General features: G+C 49.8%; 1 protein-coding gene across 1 annotated transcript in view; it reads left to right on the forward strand.

Annotated features, from left to right (window-relative positions):
- The first annotated feature begins 7,389 nt into the window (after positions 1 to 7,389).
- Positions 7,390 to 18,053, forward strand: part of PAPOLA (poly(A) polymerase alpha) — a 146,284-nt gene continuing 135,620 nt past the window's right edge. Inside the window, exon 1 of the mRNA XM_063947539.1 lies at positions 7,390 to 7,605. Within this exon, the coding sequence (XP_063803609.1) occupies positions 7,598 to 7,605 (8 nt within the window). The 5' untranslated portion in view covers positions 7,390 to 7,597. The remainder of the gene's footprint in view (positions 7,606 to 18,053) is intronic.

An 18,053-nucleotide genomic window follows, 5' to 3' on the forward strand; every position in this document is an offset into this window, starting at 1 on the left:
AAGGTGCCACAGGAGGCACAAACGGGGGCTGACTATGCAGCACTCCTTTTATAAATGTCTGAACTTCAGGTACTGAAGCTAGTTCTTTTTTGAAAGAAAATCGACAGAGCCGAGATCTGTACCTTAATGGAACCCAATTTAAGGCCCATAGTCACTCCTGCTTGCAGGAAATGCAGAAATCGACCTAGTTGAAATTCCTCTGTTGGGGCCCTTTCGGCCTCACACCATGCAACATATTTTCGCCATATGCGTTGATAATGAGTTGCTGTAACCACTTTCCTGGCTTTAGTAAGCGTAGGAATTACTTCCTCCGGAATACCCTTTTCCTTCAGGATCCGGCGTTCAACCGCCATGCCGTCAAACGCAGCCGCGGTAAGTCTTGGAACAGACAGGGCCCCTGCTGCCGCAGGTCCTGACTGAGTGGCAGAGGCCATTGGTCCTCTGATATAAATTCTTGAAGTTCTGGGTACCAAGCTCTTCTTGGCCATCCACGAGTATCGTTCTTACTCCTCGCCTTCTTATTATTCTCAGTACCTTTGGTATGAGAGGCAGAGGGGAGAACACCTAAACCGACTGGTACACCCACGGTGTTACCAGAGCGTCCATAGCTATCGCCTGAGGGTCCCTTGACCTGGAGCAATATCTTTTTTAGCTTTTTGTTAAGGCGGGACGCCATCATGTCCACCTGTGGCCTTTCCCAATGGTGTACAATCCTATTGGAAGACTTCTGGAGGAAGTCCCCATTCTCCCGGGTGGAGGTCGTGTCTGTTGAGAAGATCTGCTTCCCAGTTGTCCACTCCGGGAATGAACACTGCTGACAGTGCTAACACATGATTTTCCGCCTATCGGAGAATCCTTGTGGCTTCTGCCATCGCCATCCTGCTTTTTGTGCCGCCCTGTTGATTACATGGGCGACTGCCGTGATGTTGTCTGATTGGATCAGTACCGGCTGGTTTTGAAGCAGAGGCCTTGCTGGCCTCAGGGCATTGTAAATGGCCCTCAGATCCAGAATATTTATGTGTAGGGAAATAACCTGACTTGACCAAAGTCCCTGGAAGTTTCTTCCCTATGCGACTGCCCCCCAGCCTCAAAGGCTGGAATCCATGGTCACTAGGACCTAGTCCTGTATGCCGAACCTGCGGCCCTCTTGAAGATGGGCACTCTGCAGCCACCACAGTAGAGATACCCTGGTTCTTGGAGACAGGGTTATCAGCCTATGCATCGGAAGATGCGATCCGGACCACTTGTCCAACAGGTCCCTCTGAAAAGTTCTTGTATGGAACCTGCCTAATGGGATTGCTTCGTAAGAAGCTACCATTTTTCCCAGGACTCGCGTGCAATGATGCACCGCTACCTATTTTGGTTTCAGGAGGTCTCTGACTAGAGATGACAACTCCTTGGCTTTCTCCTCCGGGAGAAACACTATTTCTGGTTTATGTCCAGAACCATCCCCAGGAACAGTAGACGTGTCATAGGAACCAGCTGTGACTTTGGACTGTTTAGAATCCACCTATGCTGTTGTAGCACTTTCCAAAATAGTGCTACCCCGACTACCAACTGCTCCTTGGACCTCGCCCTTATAACGAGATTGTCCAATTACGGGATAATTACAACTCCCTTTTTTTTGAAGGAGTATCATCATTTCGGCCATTACCTTGATAAAACACCCTCGGTGCCATGTACAGTCCAAACGGCAGTGTCTGGACTTGGTAATGGTAATCCTGTACCACAAATCTGAGGTACTCCTGGCGAGGATGGTAAATGGGGACATGCAGGTAAGCATCCTTGATGTCCCGGGATACCATGCAATCCCCCTCGTCCAGGCTTGCAATAACCGCCCTGAGCGATTCCATCTTGAACTTGAATTTTTTTATGTTCAAGGATTTTAAATATAAAATGGGTCACACCGAACCATGCGGTTTCGGAACCCCAACCCGTGTGGAATAGTAACCCCGTCCTTGTTGAAGTAGGGGCACCTTGAGTATTACCTGCTGGGAATACCGCTTATTAATTGCCTCTAGCACAGCCTCCCTGCTTGAGGGAGTTGTCAGCAAGGCATATTTTAGGAAACGGCTGGGGGGAGACATCTCTAATTCCAGCTTGTACCCCTGAAATACTACTTGGAAGAAACAGGGATCCACCTGTGAGCGAGCCCACTAATTGCTGAAATTTTTGAGGCGGCCCCCCACCGTACCTGGCTACACCTGTGGAGCACCCGCGTCATGGTGTGTACTCACAGGAGGCGGGGGAAGAATCTTGATTCTGGGAACAGGCTGACTGGTGCAGCTTTTTCCCTCTACCCTTGTCTCTGTACAGAAAGGAAGCGCCATTTGACCCGCTTGCTTTTCTGAAGCCGAAAGGACTGTACCTTTTTCTGTGAGGAAACCTGAGGTAAAATTATTTCTTCCCAGCAGTTGCTGTGGATACGAGGTCCCAGAGACCATCCCCAAATAATTCCTCACTCTTATAAGGCTCTCTATGCGCTTTTTAAGTCAGCATCACCTGTCCAGTGACAGGTCTCTAACACCCTCCTGACAGAATGGACATTACATTTATTTTGGATGCCAGCCGGCAAAATATCCCTCTGTGCATCCCCCATATATAAGACAACGTCTTTAATATGTTTTTATGTTTGCCAACTATTATCCCTGTTTGACAGGGTCACCAACCACGCTGCAGCAGCACTATCTGCAGGTCTCAGTCTAGTACCTGAGTGTGTAAATACAGACTTCAGGATAGCCTCCTGTTTTTTTTTTTTATCAACAGGTACCTATTAAAGTGGCCGTATGCTAAGACGGCTGTGCCACCTTTTTTGACAAACGTGTGAGCGCCTTATCCACCCTAGGGGATATCTCCCAGCGTAACTTATCCTCCTGGCGGGAAAGGGTACGCCATCAGTAACTTTTTATAAATTACCAGTTTCTTAACGGGGGAACCCATGCTTTTCACACACTTCATTTATTCATCTGATGGGGGAACAAAACACTGCCTGTTTTTTCTCCCCAAACCTAAAACCCATTTATAGAGGTTAAAGTCAGAAATGTATAACACATTTTTTATTGCCGGGATCAAGTCACGGATTGGATTGTGTATATGTCTCCACCTTGTCGACACTGGAGTCAGACTCCGTGTCGACATCTGTGTCTGCCATCTGAGAGAGCGGGCGTTTTTGAGCCCCTGATGGCCTTTGAGACGCCTGGGCAGGCGCGGGCTGCGAAGCCGGCTGTCCCACAGCTGTTACGTCATCCACCCTTTTATGTAAGGAGTTGACACTGTCGGTTAATACCTTTTACCTCTCTATCCACTCTGGTGTCGGCCCCACAGGGGGCGACATCACATATAATCGGCCTCTGTTCCGTCACCATATAAGCCTCCTCATTCAACATGTCGACACAGCCGTACCGACACACCGCAGACACACAGGGAATGCTCTAAACGAGGACAGGACCCACAAAAGCCCTTTGGGGGGACAGAGTGAGAGTATGCCAGCACACACCAGAGCGCTATATACTGCAGGGACTAACTGAGTTATGTCCCCTATAGCTTTATATCTATATATATAATGTATACTGCGCCTAAATTTAGTGCCCCCTCTCTCTTTTTTTAACCCTTGTAGACTGCAGGGGAGAGCCAGGGAGCTTCCCTCCAACGGAGCTGTGAGGGAAAATGGCGCCAGTGTGCTGAGGAGATAGGCTCCGCCCCTTTTTCGCGGCCTATTCTCCCGTTTTTTATGGACTTCTGGCAGGGGTATTTACCTCATATATAGCCCCTGGGGCTATATATTGAGGTATTTTTGCCAGCCAAGGTGTTTTTATTGCTGCCTCAGGGCGCCCCCCCCCAGCGCCCTGCACCCTCAGTGACCGGAGTATGAAGTGTGTGAGAGGAGCAATGGCGCACAGCTGCAGTGCTGTGCGCTACCTTGGTGAAGACTGAGTCTTCATGCCGCCGATTTTCCGGACCATCTTCTTGCTTCTGGCTCTGTAAGGGGGACGGCGGCGCGGCTCCGGGACCGAACATCAAGGCTGGGCCTGCGGTCGATCCCTCTGGAGCTAATGGTGTCCAGTAGCCTAAGAAGCCCAATCCGGCTGCAAGCAGGCGAGTTCGCTTCTTCTCCCCTTAGTCCCTCGCTGCAGTGAGCCTGTTGCCAGCAGGTCTCACTGAAAAGAACAAATTCTAAGACTATAACTTTCTAAGAGCTCAGGAGAGCCCCTAGTGTGCATCCAACCTCGGCCGGGCACGAAATCTAACTGAGGCTTGGAGGAGGGTCATAGTGGGAGGAGCCAGTGCACACCAGGTAGTCTAAGATCTTTCTAGAGTGCCCAGCCTCCTTCGGAGCCCGCTATTCCCCATGGTCCTTACGGAGTTCCCAGCATCCACTAGGACGTTAGAGAAATAAAAACGAAAAATAGAAATAAAAAGGGTCCAATTGCTGATCGCAAAAGTCAATATTAAATGTGTTATCACTGCCCTAATTAGGGCCGTCTTTTAGTCCTGCTGATCGCAGTAAATTTCCTGGTATAAATGTCAATGGAGATGTGAGTTGGGGGATATATGTTCTGGGGGTGCGGCGTCCCGTAACCCTCAGGTGCATATACTTACCCTTCTTCCTCTTGTCGTCTTAGCCTCTCGTCCCCCGCTGTGTCCGTTCGTCTGTCCCTCCGTCTCTCTCCCCGCGGCCGGCGCAGAGCCCCTGTGTGCAGCCTGCACACCGAGGCACGGACCTTCAGGGCGACGGAATCACCAGCGGCTACGGCACTTCCGGGCACTGTCAGCCTGTTACGGGCGTTAGGTCCCCGGCGCGCTGCAGCACCGACGGCGGCTCTACTTCACTGGCCAGTGAAGGAGACTGTGGGATCTGGAAGCGGCTGATCTTTACAGCGGGTGTTCGAATGATGCTAGGTGTTAGATGTGTTGGATGTGTCGTTTTTCTCCAACGCGTTTCAGCCTTAATTGGCCTTCCTCTGGGAGCAGTGTGGATCCCACAGTCTCCTTCACTGGCCAGTGAAGTAGAGCCGCCGTCGGTGCTGCAGCGCGCCGGGGACCGAACGCCCGTAACAGGCTGACAGTGCCCGGAAGTGCCGTAGCCGCCGGTGATTCCGTCGCCCCGAAGGTCCGTGCCTCGGTGTGCAGGCTGCACACAGGGGCTCTGCGCCGGCCGCGGGGAGAGAGACGGAGGGACAGACGAACGGACACAGCGGGGGACGAGAGGCTAAGACGACAAGAGGAAGAAGGGTAAGTATATGCACCTGAGGGTTACGGGACGCCGCACCCCCAGAACATATATCCCCCAACTCACATCTCCATTGACATTTATACCAGGAAATTTACTGCGATCAGCAGGACTAAAAGACGGCCCTAATTAGGGCAGTGATAACACATTTAATATTGACTTTTGCGATCAGCAATTGGACCCTTTTTATTTCTATTTTTCGTTTTTATTTTTTCATTATTCTTAATTTTATTTTTATGTTGTTTTCATGCTTTTTTCGGCTAGTTAATCTGGACACATTAATTTGGACCTTTGAAAGAGGTCAAGTACTCCTGATAATTATTTTACAGGAGAAATTTCACGCAATTGCATGGACTGAAATAACCCCAATTAGTTATAAAGTTAACCTTATATTTACTAAGTATCTACAAGGAGCACTGTGACTCCGGAAATAAAAGTTTAATTGTTACATCAAACTGATATCAGCACTTTTTCAACATCAATACAGAGTATGATTTACACTTGTGATTTATTATTATTATTATTATCATGAATAAGAACACATAGATAAAGTGAACACCGACACTGCATTAGTTCTTATCAGGGGTTGAGCGCTGTGTTGTTTATACTCTGCTGGCTCGGCAATATGCTGGGTCGGGTTGCCATCATGGGCAGGCGGAACTGACAATATCGGGGGAGGGGCAGAGCCTTGAGATCAGATTATCTCCAAGCGCCACCTCCTCTACAGTGTGAACAGGTCTCAGGTCGCATAGACCCGGGTAACTAGCTCACACCGCACCTGACCCAGTAATAACCCGTGTTAAACCTTTCTTTTAACCTAGGTTGAAATATCGGGTCAGGGGACCTGGGAAATCGGACCTTACCCCTTTCACACCGCAACTCGACGCGCGTCGACCCTGCAATATACCGGGTCGAGTGATGTGAAAGGTGTGTCATTCGGTAGGTGGTGTGGCGGTTAAGTTCAGCTGTCCTTGAGGGGTCGACATTAAGCGATATAGCCAAAAAGAAATCATATCTTGCCCCCCAACCAAACAAAGGTTGTGGCGCCCCTGATTGGAAGTATGATAATAATAACAATCTGTGTGTGCACTGCTATCATTATACTGTCTGGAAGTAGGTGTGGCAGTTGGCCAATGATGGTTAAAAACCACTGATGGCCTGCTATCGATTCATGGCGTAGGACCGAGGCTGGTAGAGATCCAATAATGACCTGGCAGCATTTTTATTTCCATCGCACATCCCTTTTCCCAGTCCTCCCTCACTGATTGGCCAGGTGTTGGCTTCTGTTCCCACTAGCGACACTCATCGATGGATTCCTACCATTGATGGAAAGTGCCAATGGCGCCACAATGAAGACAAATGGACAGTCAATGGTGAAGCATTTGATGGCCATGCTTATCTGGAAGTAAGGCCGGGCACACATTAGAGCGGTATTGGCACGATTTGCCATATCGGAACAACATATTGTGCATACTATCTAATGTGTATGCCCGATGGCGCGCTCCCGCAGGACGCATGCCACACATTCTGGTTGGCCGTGCTGCACGGCCAATCAGAAGATATTGTGTGCGACCTGATGCAAACTGAACGAGATTTTGTGTAATGTATACCAGCAATCTGCTATGGTACCGGGGCAAAGTGAAATCGCCTCGACAATCGGCACAGTTGGCGGTCGTGCAGGTGTGTATCCAGGTGGGTAAACATAAGAACGATGTGTACTAGGCCGATTCGACGGGCGACGGGACCCTGCATTGGCAAGTGCGCACGCGCTTGCACGATGCAGGGGACAGCGCAATGTAGGATACCATGATGCATTCGGCAGCATGGCATCATACATGTCTGGCCGTGAAGCATGGTCGACCGGCAGATATCATACGTAACACGCAGGAGCACGCAATTGCTGGTACACACTGAACGCTCAAATTTGGCCACAAAAAATATATATATTGTGTCGAGATCGTTCTAGCATGTACCCAAAGAGACCCATACGACTGAGGCGGCATATAATTATCTGCCAGGGCCACAGCTGCCTCCCACATAACATGCTCAGCCAGCCCCAGCAGCAGCGTGACTCCCACAAAGAAATATACCGCAATGCAATGACTGCTGCTTGGAGCTAAGGCCAGGACTACATCTCCCGTCATGCCGCAGGGGAACACGGGGCGTGGCGTGCGCATTGACGCAGCTACGTTGACGTATTCCGGGACGTTGCTGTGGTAGCGGCGGGCGCCATGTTGGGGCAGACGGGAAGCGTTTAGGCGGCAGGTTCCGGCCGCTCATTGTTGTCCTCAGAGCCGGGTGTGCTTCGGGTGTCCGCCGGCTTCCTCATGCCCAGGGACCGCGGGCGGCGGGAGGAGTGAGGTCACCATGCCGTTGTGAGTATGCGGGGGAGGGGGAGATGTCGTGACGTCATTAGCAGGCTCCACCGCCGCTGCGACCCGCCATGGTGCCGCCAGCGCGCCCCATCCGGGGAGCTAAGTGGCCCGTGTCCTTGCGTTGCCTCTGCTGGCGGCCCCCAGGCTGCCGAGTGATGTGTCCCGGTGCAGATCTTATAGATTGGGTCCACACAGGGCACCTGCACACGCTATATGTGTGTGATGTATAGGAGAATACCCATAGGCCACTGGACACAGGTGCAGAGGTTGTATGGTATTCCTGCATGACACAGGTGCAGAGGTTGCATGGTATTCCTGCATGCAACATACATGGATAATGTGTATAGAATGCTTATGGGTTACCTGGGTGCACAGGTGCATAGTTATGATATATATTACACATAATAGTATATAATGTATATACACAGGTTAGCTAGGTGCATAAAAGCATTGTATTCATACAGGCATTATGTATATCAGGGGTATTCCACATGCTGCTATTGGGTGGGATATTGTCATGAACTGGAGGGTGGACCTCGTGTTGAATTCCCCTGATGTCTAAGGTATACTTAATGGTTGCCTAGGTGTGCGGGTTTATTTCAGGGGTAGTCAACCTCTGGCACTCCCAACTGCTGCAGAACTACACATCCCAACATGCCCCGCCACAGCTTTATCATAGCATGCTTAAACAGGCAGTGCATTCTGGGATGTATCCACAGCAGCCGGAGTGTCGTATCTTTAGGTTACTTGATACTTCTGTGTTTTACATACACATTATTATAGGGCACCAGTTTTAATGTGTCAGAATTCAGATGGTTTTCCCCTGCAGTATATGAACTACAGTATCACGTCTTGTATATAATTTGCCCACCATTAACTTACAACTGGGAAGAAAATTAAAGGTGCTGCTTTTCCATCGTTGTAGTGCCTATGGTATGTGTCCATTAAATATATACGCTCCTTATGGCTGCTCATGTAATATACTGTATCTCAAAGGTAATCAGTGATTGTAAATCAAGCAGTGAAAGGAGTTGAGAAGTTGCCCCTAGCAACAAGTCAGCTTAACATATCATTTTAAAGCATGCAACTGATAAATGCTACCTCAAAGTTGATTGGCTGCTTTGGGCAACTTCTCCACTTTTTTCACTACTTGCTACATCAACCACTAAGGGGTATATGCAATTGCGGTCGAATTCCCGAAATTGTCGAAACGGGACTTTTTCGGCAAAAAAAAATATTCGACAATGCAATTCAGTACTTTCCGTCAAAAAAACGGACTTTCAAAATTCGACTTTTTGAAATTCGACATTTGTCAAATTCGACATTTCTCTAACGTCCTAAGTGGATGCTGGGGACTCCGTCAGGACCATGGGGAATAGCGGCTCCGCAGGAGACAGGGCACAAAAAGTAAGCTTTTAGGATCACATGGTGTGTACTGGCTCCTCCCCCTATGACCCTCCTCCAAGCCTCAGTTAGGTTTTTGTGCCCGTCCGAGCAGGGTGCAATCTAGGTGGCTCTCCTAAAGAGCTGCTTAGAAAAAGTTTTTTAGGTTTTTTATTTTCAGTGAGTCCTGCTGGCAACAGGCTCACTGCATCGAGGGACTTAGGGGAGAGAATTTCAACTCACCTGCGTGCAGGATGGATTGGATTCTTAGGCTACTGGACACCATTAGCTCCAGAGGGAGTCGGAACACAGGTCTCACCCTGGGGTTCGTCCCGGAGCCGCGCCGCCGACCCCCCTTACAGATGCTGAAGATTGAAGGTCCGGAAACAGGCGGCAGAAGGCTCTTCAGTCTTCATGAAGGTAGCGCACAGCACTGCAGCTGTGCGCCATTGTTGTCACACACTTCACACCAGACGGTCACGGAGGGTGCAGGGCGCTGCTGGGGGCGCCCTGGGCAGCAATATATAATACCTTTTATGGCAAAAGAATACATCACATATAGCCATTAAGGCTATATGTATGTATTTAACCCATGCCAAATGTCTAAAACTCCGGGAGAAAAGCCCGCCGGAATAGGGGGCGGGGCTTATTCTCCTCAGCACACAGCGCCATTTTCCTGCTCAGCTCCGCTGTGAGGAAGGCTCCCAGGACTCTCCCCTGCACTACAGAAACAGGGTAAAACAGAGAGGGGGGGCATATTTTGGCGATATTTTTATATATTTAAGCGGCTATAAGGAACAACACTTATATAGGGTTGTTCCCATATATATTATAGCGCTTGGGTGTGTGCTGGCAAACTCTCCCTCTGTCTCCCCAAAGGGCTAGTGGGGTCCTGTCTTCGATAAGAGCATTCCCTGTGTGTCTGCTGTGTGTCGGTACGTGTGTGTCGACATGTATGAGGACGATGTTGGCGTGGAGGCAGAGCAATTGCCGATAATGGTGATGTCACCCCCCAGGGAGTCGACACCGGAATGGATGGCTTTGTTTATGGAATTACGTGATAATGTCAGCACATTACAAAAATCAGTTGACGACATGAGACGGCCGGCAAACCAGTTAGTACCTGCCCAGGCGTCTCGGACACCGTCAGGGGCTGTAAAGCGCCCTTTACCTCAGTCGGTCGACACAGACACTGAATCTAGTGTCGACGGTGATGAAACAAACGTATTTTCAAGTAGGGCCACACGTTATATGATCACGGCAATGAAGGAGGCTTTGCATATCTCTGATACTACAAGTACCACAAAAAGGGGTATTATGTGGGGGGTGAAAAAACTACCTGTAGTTTTTCCTGAATCAGAGGAATTAAATGATGTATGTGATGAAGCGTGGGTTAACCCAGATAGAAAAATGCTAATTTCAAAAAAGTTATTAGCATTATACCCTTTCCCGCCAGAGGTTAGGGCGCGCTGGGAAACACCCCCTAGGGTGGATAAGGCGCTCACACGCTTATCGAAACAAGTGGCGTTACCGTCTCCTGATACGGCCGCCCTCAAGGATCCAGCTGATAGGAGGCTGGAAACTACCCTGAAAAGTATATACACTCATACTGGTGTTATACTGCGACCAGCCATCGCCTCAGCCTGGATGTGCAGTGCTGGGGTCGTCTGGTTGGATTCCCTGACTGAAAATATTGATACCCTGGATAGGGACAGTATTTTATTGACTATAGAGCAATTAAAGGATGCTTTCCTTTATATGCGAGATGCGCAGAGAGAGATTTGCACTCTGGCATCGAGAGTAAATGCGATGTCCATATCTGCCAGAAGGAGTTTATGGACGCGACAGTGGTCAGGTGATGCGGATTCCAAACGACATATGGAAGTATTGCCGTATAAAGGGGAGGAATTATTTGGCGTCGGTCTATCGGATCTGGTGGCTACGGCAACTGCCGGAAAATCCACTTTTTTACCTCAGACCCCCTCCCAACAGAAAAAGACACCGTCTTTTCAGCCGCAGTCCTTTCGTTCCTATAAGAACAGCCCCTGCCCAGGAACAGAAGCCCTCCCAGGGTTCTGCAAAGCCCTCAGCATGACGCTGGGGCCTTACAAGCGGACTCAGGAACGGTGGGGGGTCGACTCAAGAATTTCAGCGCACAGTGGGCTTGCTCACAGGTGGACCCCTGGATTCTACAGATAGTATCTCAGGGTTACAGGTTGGAATTCGAGAAGTCTCCCCCTCGCCGGTTCCTGAAGTCTGCTTTGCCAACGTCTCCCTCGGACAGGGCGACGGTATTGGAAGCCATTCACAAGCTGTTTGCTCAGCAGGTGATAGTCAAGGTACCCCTCCTACAACAGGGAAAGGGGTATTACTCCACGCTATTTGTGGTACCGAAGCCGGACGGCTCGGTAAGACCTATTCTAAATCTCAAATCTTTGAACCTGTACATACAAAAATTCAAGTTCAAGATGGAGTCACTCAGAGCAGTGATAGCGAATCTGGAAGAAGGGGACTTTATGGTGTCCCTGGACATAAAGGACGCTTACCTGCATGTCCCAATTTGCCCTTCACATCAAGGGTACCTCAGGTTCGTGGTGCAAAACTGTCATTATCAGTTTCAGACGCTGCCGTTTGGATTGTCCACGGCACCTCGGGTCTTTACCAAGGTAATGGCCGAAATGATGATCCTTCTACGAAGAAGAGGCGTATTAATTATCCCTTACTTGGACGATCTCCTGATAAGGGCAAGATCCAGAGAACAGCTGGAAGACGGAGTAGCACTAACCCAACTAGTGCTGCAACAACACGGGTGGATTCTGAATTTTCCAAAATCTCAGTTGACCCCGACGACACGTCTGCTGTTCCTGGGAATGATTCTGGACACGGTTCAGAAAAAGGTGTTTCTTCCGGAGGAGAAAGCCAGGGAGTTATCCGAACTTGTCAGGAACCTCCTAAAACCAGGGACAGTGTCTGTGCATCAATGCACAAGAGTCCTGGGAAAGATGGTGGCTTCTTACGAAGCGATTCCATTCCGCAGATTCCACGCACGAACTTTTCAGTGGGATCTGCTGGACAAATGGTCCGGATCGCATCTGCAGATGCATCAGCGGATAACCTTATCGCCACGGACAAGGGTGTCTCTTCTGTGGTGGTTGCAGAGTGCTCATCTGTTAGAGGGCCGCAGATTCGGCATACAGGACTGGGTCCTGGTGACCACGGATGCCAGTCTGAGAGGCTGGGGAGCGGTCACACAAGGAAGAAACTTCCAGGGAGTATGGTCAAGCCTGGAGATGTCTCTTCACATAAATATACTGGAGCTAAGAGCGATTTACAATGCTCTAAGTCTGGCAAAACCCCTGCTTCAGGGTCAGCCGGTGTTGATCCAGTCGGACAACATCACGGCAGTCGCCCACGTAAACAGACAGGGCGGCACAAGAAGCAGGACAGCAATGGCAGAAGCTGCAAGGATTCTTCGCTGGGCGGAAGATCATGTGATAGCACTGTCAGCAGTATTCATTCCGGGAGTGGACAACTGGGAAGCAGACTTCCTCAGCAGACACGATCTACACCCGGGAGAGTGGGGACTTCATCCAGAAGTCTTCCACATGATTGTGAACCGTTGGGAAAAACCAATGGTGGATATGATGGCGTCCCGCCTCAACAAAAAACTGGACAGGTATTGCGCCAGGTCAAGAGATCCTCAGGCAATAGCTGTGGACGCTCTGGTAACACCGTGGGTGTTCCAGTCAGTGTATGTGTTCCCTCCTCTGCCTCTCATACCAAAAGTACTGAGAATTATACGGCAAAAGGGAGTAAGAACGATACTAGTGGCTCCGGATTGGCCAAGAAGAACTTGGTACCCGGAACTTCAAGAGATGCTCACGGAGGATCCGTGGCCTCTACCTCTAAGACGGGACCTGCTTCAGCAGGGACCGTGTCTATTCCAAGACTTACCGCGGCTGCGTTTGACGGCATGGCGGTTGAACGCCGAATTCTAAAGGAAAAAGGCATTCCGGAAGAGGTCATTCCTACACTGGTAAAGGCCAGGAAGGAGGTGACTGCACAACATTATCACCGCATTTGGAGGAAATATGTTGCGTGGTGTGAGGCCAGGAAGGCCCCCACGGAGGAATTTCAACTGGGTCGATTCCTACATTTCCTGCAAACAGGATTGTCTATGGGCCTCAAATTGGGGTCCATTAAGGTTCAAATTTCGGCCCTGTCGATTTTCTTCCAGAAAGAATTGGCTTCAGTTCCTGAAGTCCAGACTTTTGTAAAAGGAGTACTACATATACAGCCCCCGGTTGTGCCCCCAGTGGCACCGTGGGATCTTAATGTAGTCTTGGATTTTCTAAAATCCCATTGGTTTGAGCCGCTCAAATCGGTGGAGATGAAGTATCTTACATGGAAAGTAACCATGCTACTGGCCCTGGCTTCAGCCAGGAGAGTATCAGAATTGGCGGCTTTATCATATAAGAGCCCATATCTGATTTTCCATACGGACAGGGCAGAACTGCGGACGCGTCCTCATTTTCTGCCTAAGGTGGTGTCAGCGTTTCACCTGAACCAGCCTATTGTGGTGCCTGCGGCTACTAACGAGTTGGAGGATTCCAAGTTGTTGGACGTGGTCCGGGCATTGAAAATATATATTTCAAGAACGGCTGGAGTCAGAAAGTCTGACTCACTGCTTATATTGTATGCACCCAACAAGATGGGTGCTCCTGCTTCTAAGCAGACGATTGCTCGTTGGATTTGTAGCACAATTCAACTTGCACATTCTGTGGCAGGCTTGCCACAACCTAAATCTGTCAAGGCCCATTCCACAAGGAAAGTGGGCTCATCCTGGGCGGCTGCCCGGGGAGTCTCGGCATTACAACTCTGCCGAGCTGCTACTTGGTCAGGGGCAAACACGTTTGCAAAATTCTACAAATTTGATACCCTGGCTGAGGAGGACCTTGAGTTCTCTCATTCGGTGCTGCAGAGTCATCCGCACTCTCCCGCCCGTTTGGGAGCTTTGGTATAATCCCCATGGTCCTGACGGAGTCCCCAGCATCCACTTAGGACGTTAGAGAAAATAAGAATTTACTTACCGATAATTCTATTTCTCGTAGTCCGTAGTGGATGCTGGGCGCCCATCCCAAGTGCGGATTGTCTGCAATACTTGTACATAGTTATTGTTACAAAAAAATCGGGTTGTTATTTGTTGTGAGCCGTCTGTTCAGAGGCTCCTACGTTTGTCATACTGTTAACTGGGTTCAGATCACAAGTTATACGGTGTGATTGGTGTGGCTGGTATGAGTCTTACCCGGGGTTCAATATCCTTCCTTATTGTGTACGCTCGTCCGGGCACAGTACCTAACTGAGGCTTGGAGGAGGGTCATAGGGGGAGGAGCCAGTACACACCATGTGATCCTAAAAGCTTACTTTTTGTGCCCTGTCTCCTGCGGAGCCGCTATTCCCCATGGTCCTGACGGAGTCCCCAGCATCCACTACGGACTACGAGAAATAGAATTATCGGTAAGTAAATTCTTATTTTCTGCAATGGTACAAATGCGGCAATTCGCCAAAAGTATATTAAATTGAAGTTTGGAAATTCGATAACAGTGCTTTTAGACAGTAAATTCGTCATTTTCAATCCGCCACACTTTGGTGGGTGAATCTAATAAAAAAAAAATTAAAACATGTTTTTTTTATTGGTAATAGCATATCTATTTATATTAGAAGGGATTAGGTACTTGGTTTGTCTTTTTGGGAGGCACGAGTATTATTTATCTATATTTAAAAAAAAAATATATATATATTATTATTTTTTTATAGATGGAATGGTAAAATCCCGGAAAAAAATGGCGTGGGGTCCCCCCTCCAAAGCATAACCAGCCTCGGGCTCTTCAAGCCGGTCCTGGTTCTAAAAATCCGGGGGGAAAATGGACAGGGGATCCCCCGTATTTTTAAAACCAGCGCCTGGTGCTGGTGTTGCCCTTCGGCCTGCCAACTGCTCAGAGGGTGTTCACGAAGGTGATGTCGGAAATTATGTTTCAACTCAGGGTCCTAGTGTTCACTCTAGAATCCGGGCAGGGCGCCGGACCTAGAGGGGCACTAGTGTGCACACGTGGCGAAAAGGGGGTGGGGTCATTGCGGGTAATAAAAGTGGGTGGTTCAGCCCGCAGACGTAAAAAGAGGGCATGGGCGGTCGGCGGCGTCACTGTTGGGGGCGTGCCCAGCACCTACAGAGGTACTGGGCTTCCCCCAAGTGCGCCCTCACGCGCGGCATCTTTACACGTTGTGAGGGCAGGAAGTGGGCGTCAGTTTTAGCAAGGCGCCGCAGAAAGGGCAGGGCGGGTTATGCCCTTAAAAAATCGGGCAGGGCGCGGCGCCCTGCTAAAACTGCCTAGCGTGAACACTAGGGTCCAGGGGGTCAACGTTGTCCTTTACCTGGATGATCTCCTGATAAAAGCGAATTCTCGGGAGCTTCTCCTGCTCTATATAGATCGCACAATACAACTTCTGTCTCACCACGGGTAGATCCTAAATCTCCAGAAGTCCCACTTGGACCCGTTTCAGTGGCTCCTGTTTCTGGGTATGCTACTGGATACTGTAGCACAGCGAGTATTCCTCCCAGAGGATAAAGGAAATGGTTTGCATGGTTCTCCGACCTGCTCGAATGTCCATTCATCTTTGCTTAAAATTGTTGGGAAAGATGGTGGCCTCGTACGAGGCGATACAGTATGGAAGGCTCCATGCCAGACCATTCTGATTGGACATCCTGAACAAATGGTCGGGTTCCCATCTCCAGATGCACCGGATGATTCAGCTGTCACCCCAGGCCAGGATTTCTCAACTGTGGTGGCTACAGTCTTCCAATCTACTGGAAGGTCGGCACTTCGGGATTCAGGATTGGGTACTCCTCACGACGGATACGAGTCTAATGCTGCTTTCACATCGCAAATGCCGGATCCTACCCGGTAAGAAAAACGTGTACTTACCGGGTGGGATCCGGCATTTGCGCTCCGTTGCTGGCTTTCCGACCCGGCAATATACCCGGTCGGTTGCCATAGCAGCGGAGGGCGCAGCAGGAGCGGGGGTGGATGCGGCGTCGGGAGATGAGCTCATCTCCTGCGCCGCCTCTGCCTATACTGTGAATGGGAGCCGCGTCGCATCGGAACGGCTCCCATTCACACTGCGCCTGACCCGGTAATCAAACCGGTAATAACCCTTCTTTCTCTGACGTCCTAAGTGGATGCTGGGACTTCGTAAGGACCATGGGGAATAGCGGCTCCGCAGGAGACTGGGCACAACTATAAAGAAAGCTTTAGACTACTGGTGTGCACTGGCTCCTCCCACTATGACCCTCCTCCAGACTTCAGTTAGAATCTTGTGCCCGGCTGAGCTGGATGCACACTAGGGGCTCTCCTGAGTTCCTAGAAAGAAAGTATATTTTAGTTTTTTTATTTTACAGTGAGATCTGCTGGCAACAGACTCACTGCAGCGAGGGACTAAGGGGAGAAGAAGCGAACCTACCTAACAGGTGGTAGTTTGGGCTTCTTAGGCTACTGGACACCATTAGCTCCAGAGGGATCGACCGCAGGACCCGACCTTGATGTTCGATCCCGGAGCCGCGCCGCCGGCCCCCTTACAGAGCCAGAAGCAAGAAGTGTTCCGGAAAATCGGCGGCAGAGGACTTCGGTCTTCACCAAGGTAGCGCACAGCACTGCAGCTGTGCGCCATTGCTCCTCATGTAAACCTCACACTCCGGTCACTGATGGGTGCAGGGCGCTGGGGGGGGGGGCGCCCTGAGGGCAATATTACACACCTTGGCTGGCAAATATACACCATATATAGTCCCAGAGGCTATATAGGTGTAAATTAATACCCCTGCCAGAGTTTCAAAAACGCGGGAGAAGTCCACCGAAAAAGGGGCGGGGCTAACTCCCTCAGCACACTGGCGCCATTTTTCCCTCACAGCTCCGCTGGAAGGAAGCTCCCTGGCTCTCCCCTGCAGTCTACAAGCTACAGAAGGGTAAAAAAGAGAGGGGGGGGCACTTAATTTAGGCGCAGTGTGTATATATATATATATATATATATATATATATCAGCTATAAGGGGATATAATTCAGTTAGTCCCTGTAGTATATAGCGCTCTGGTGTGTGCTGGCATACTCTCTCTCTGTCTTCCCAAAGGGCTTTGTGGGGTCCTGTCCTCTGTCAGAGCATTACCTGTGTGTATGCGGTGTGTCGGTACGGCTGTGTCGACATGTTTGATGAGGAGGCTTATGTGGAGGCGGAGCAAATGCCTGTAAATGTGATGTCACCCCCTGCGGGGTCGACACCTGAGTGGATGGTTCTGTGGAAGGAATTACGCCACCCTGTCGACTCCTTGCATAAAAGGTTTGACGACATACCTACTATGGGACAGCCGGCTTCTCAGCCTGTGCCTGCCCAGGCGTCTCAAAAGCCATCAGGGGCTCTAAAACGCCCGCTACCTCAGATGGCAGACACAGATGTCGACACGGATACTGATTCCAGTGTCGACGACGATGAGACTAATGTAACTTCCAATAGGGCCACACGTTACATGATTGAGGCAATGAAAAATGTGTTGCACAGTTCTGATGTTACCCCCGGTACCACAGAAAAGGGTATTATGTTTGGAGAGAAAAAACTACCAGTAGCTTTTCCTCCATCTGAGGAGTTAAATGACGTGTGTGAAGAAGCGTGGGCTTCTCCTGATAAGAAACTGGTAATTTCTAAGAGGTTACTAATGGCGTACCCTTTCCCGCCAGAGGATAGGTCACGCTGGGAAACATCCCCTAGGGTGGATAAAGCGCTCACACGCTTGTCAAAGAAGGTGGCACTACCGTCTCCGGATACGGCCGCCCTGAAGGAATCTGCTGATAGAAAGCAGGAGGCTATCCTGAAGTCTATATATACACACACAGGTGTTATACTGAGGCCAGCTATTGCGTCAGCATGGATGTGCAGTGCTGCAGCTGCGTGGTCAGATTCCCTGTCGGAAAATATTGATACCCTAGACAGGGACACTATATTGCTAACCGTAGAGCATATTA

The sequence above is a fragment of the Pseudophryne corroboree genome, chromosome 12 (genome assembly GCF_028390025.1).
Source record: "Pseudophryne corroboree isolate aPseCor3 chromosome 12, aPseCor3.hap2, whole genome shotgun sequence".
Taxonomy (NCBI): Eukaryota; Metazoa; Chordata; class Amphibia; order Anura; family Myobatrachidae; genus Pseudophryne; species Pseudophryne corroboree.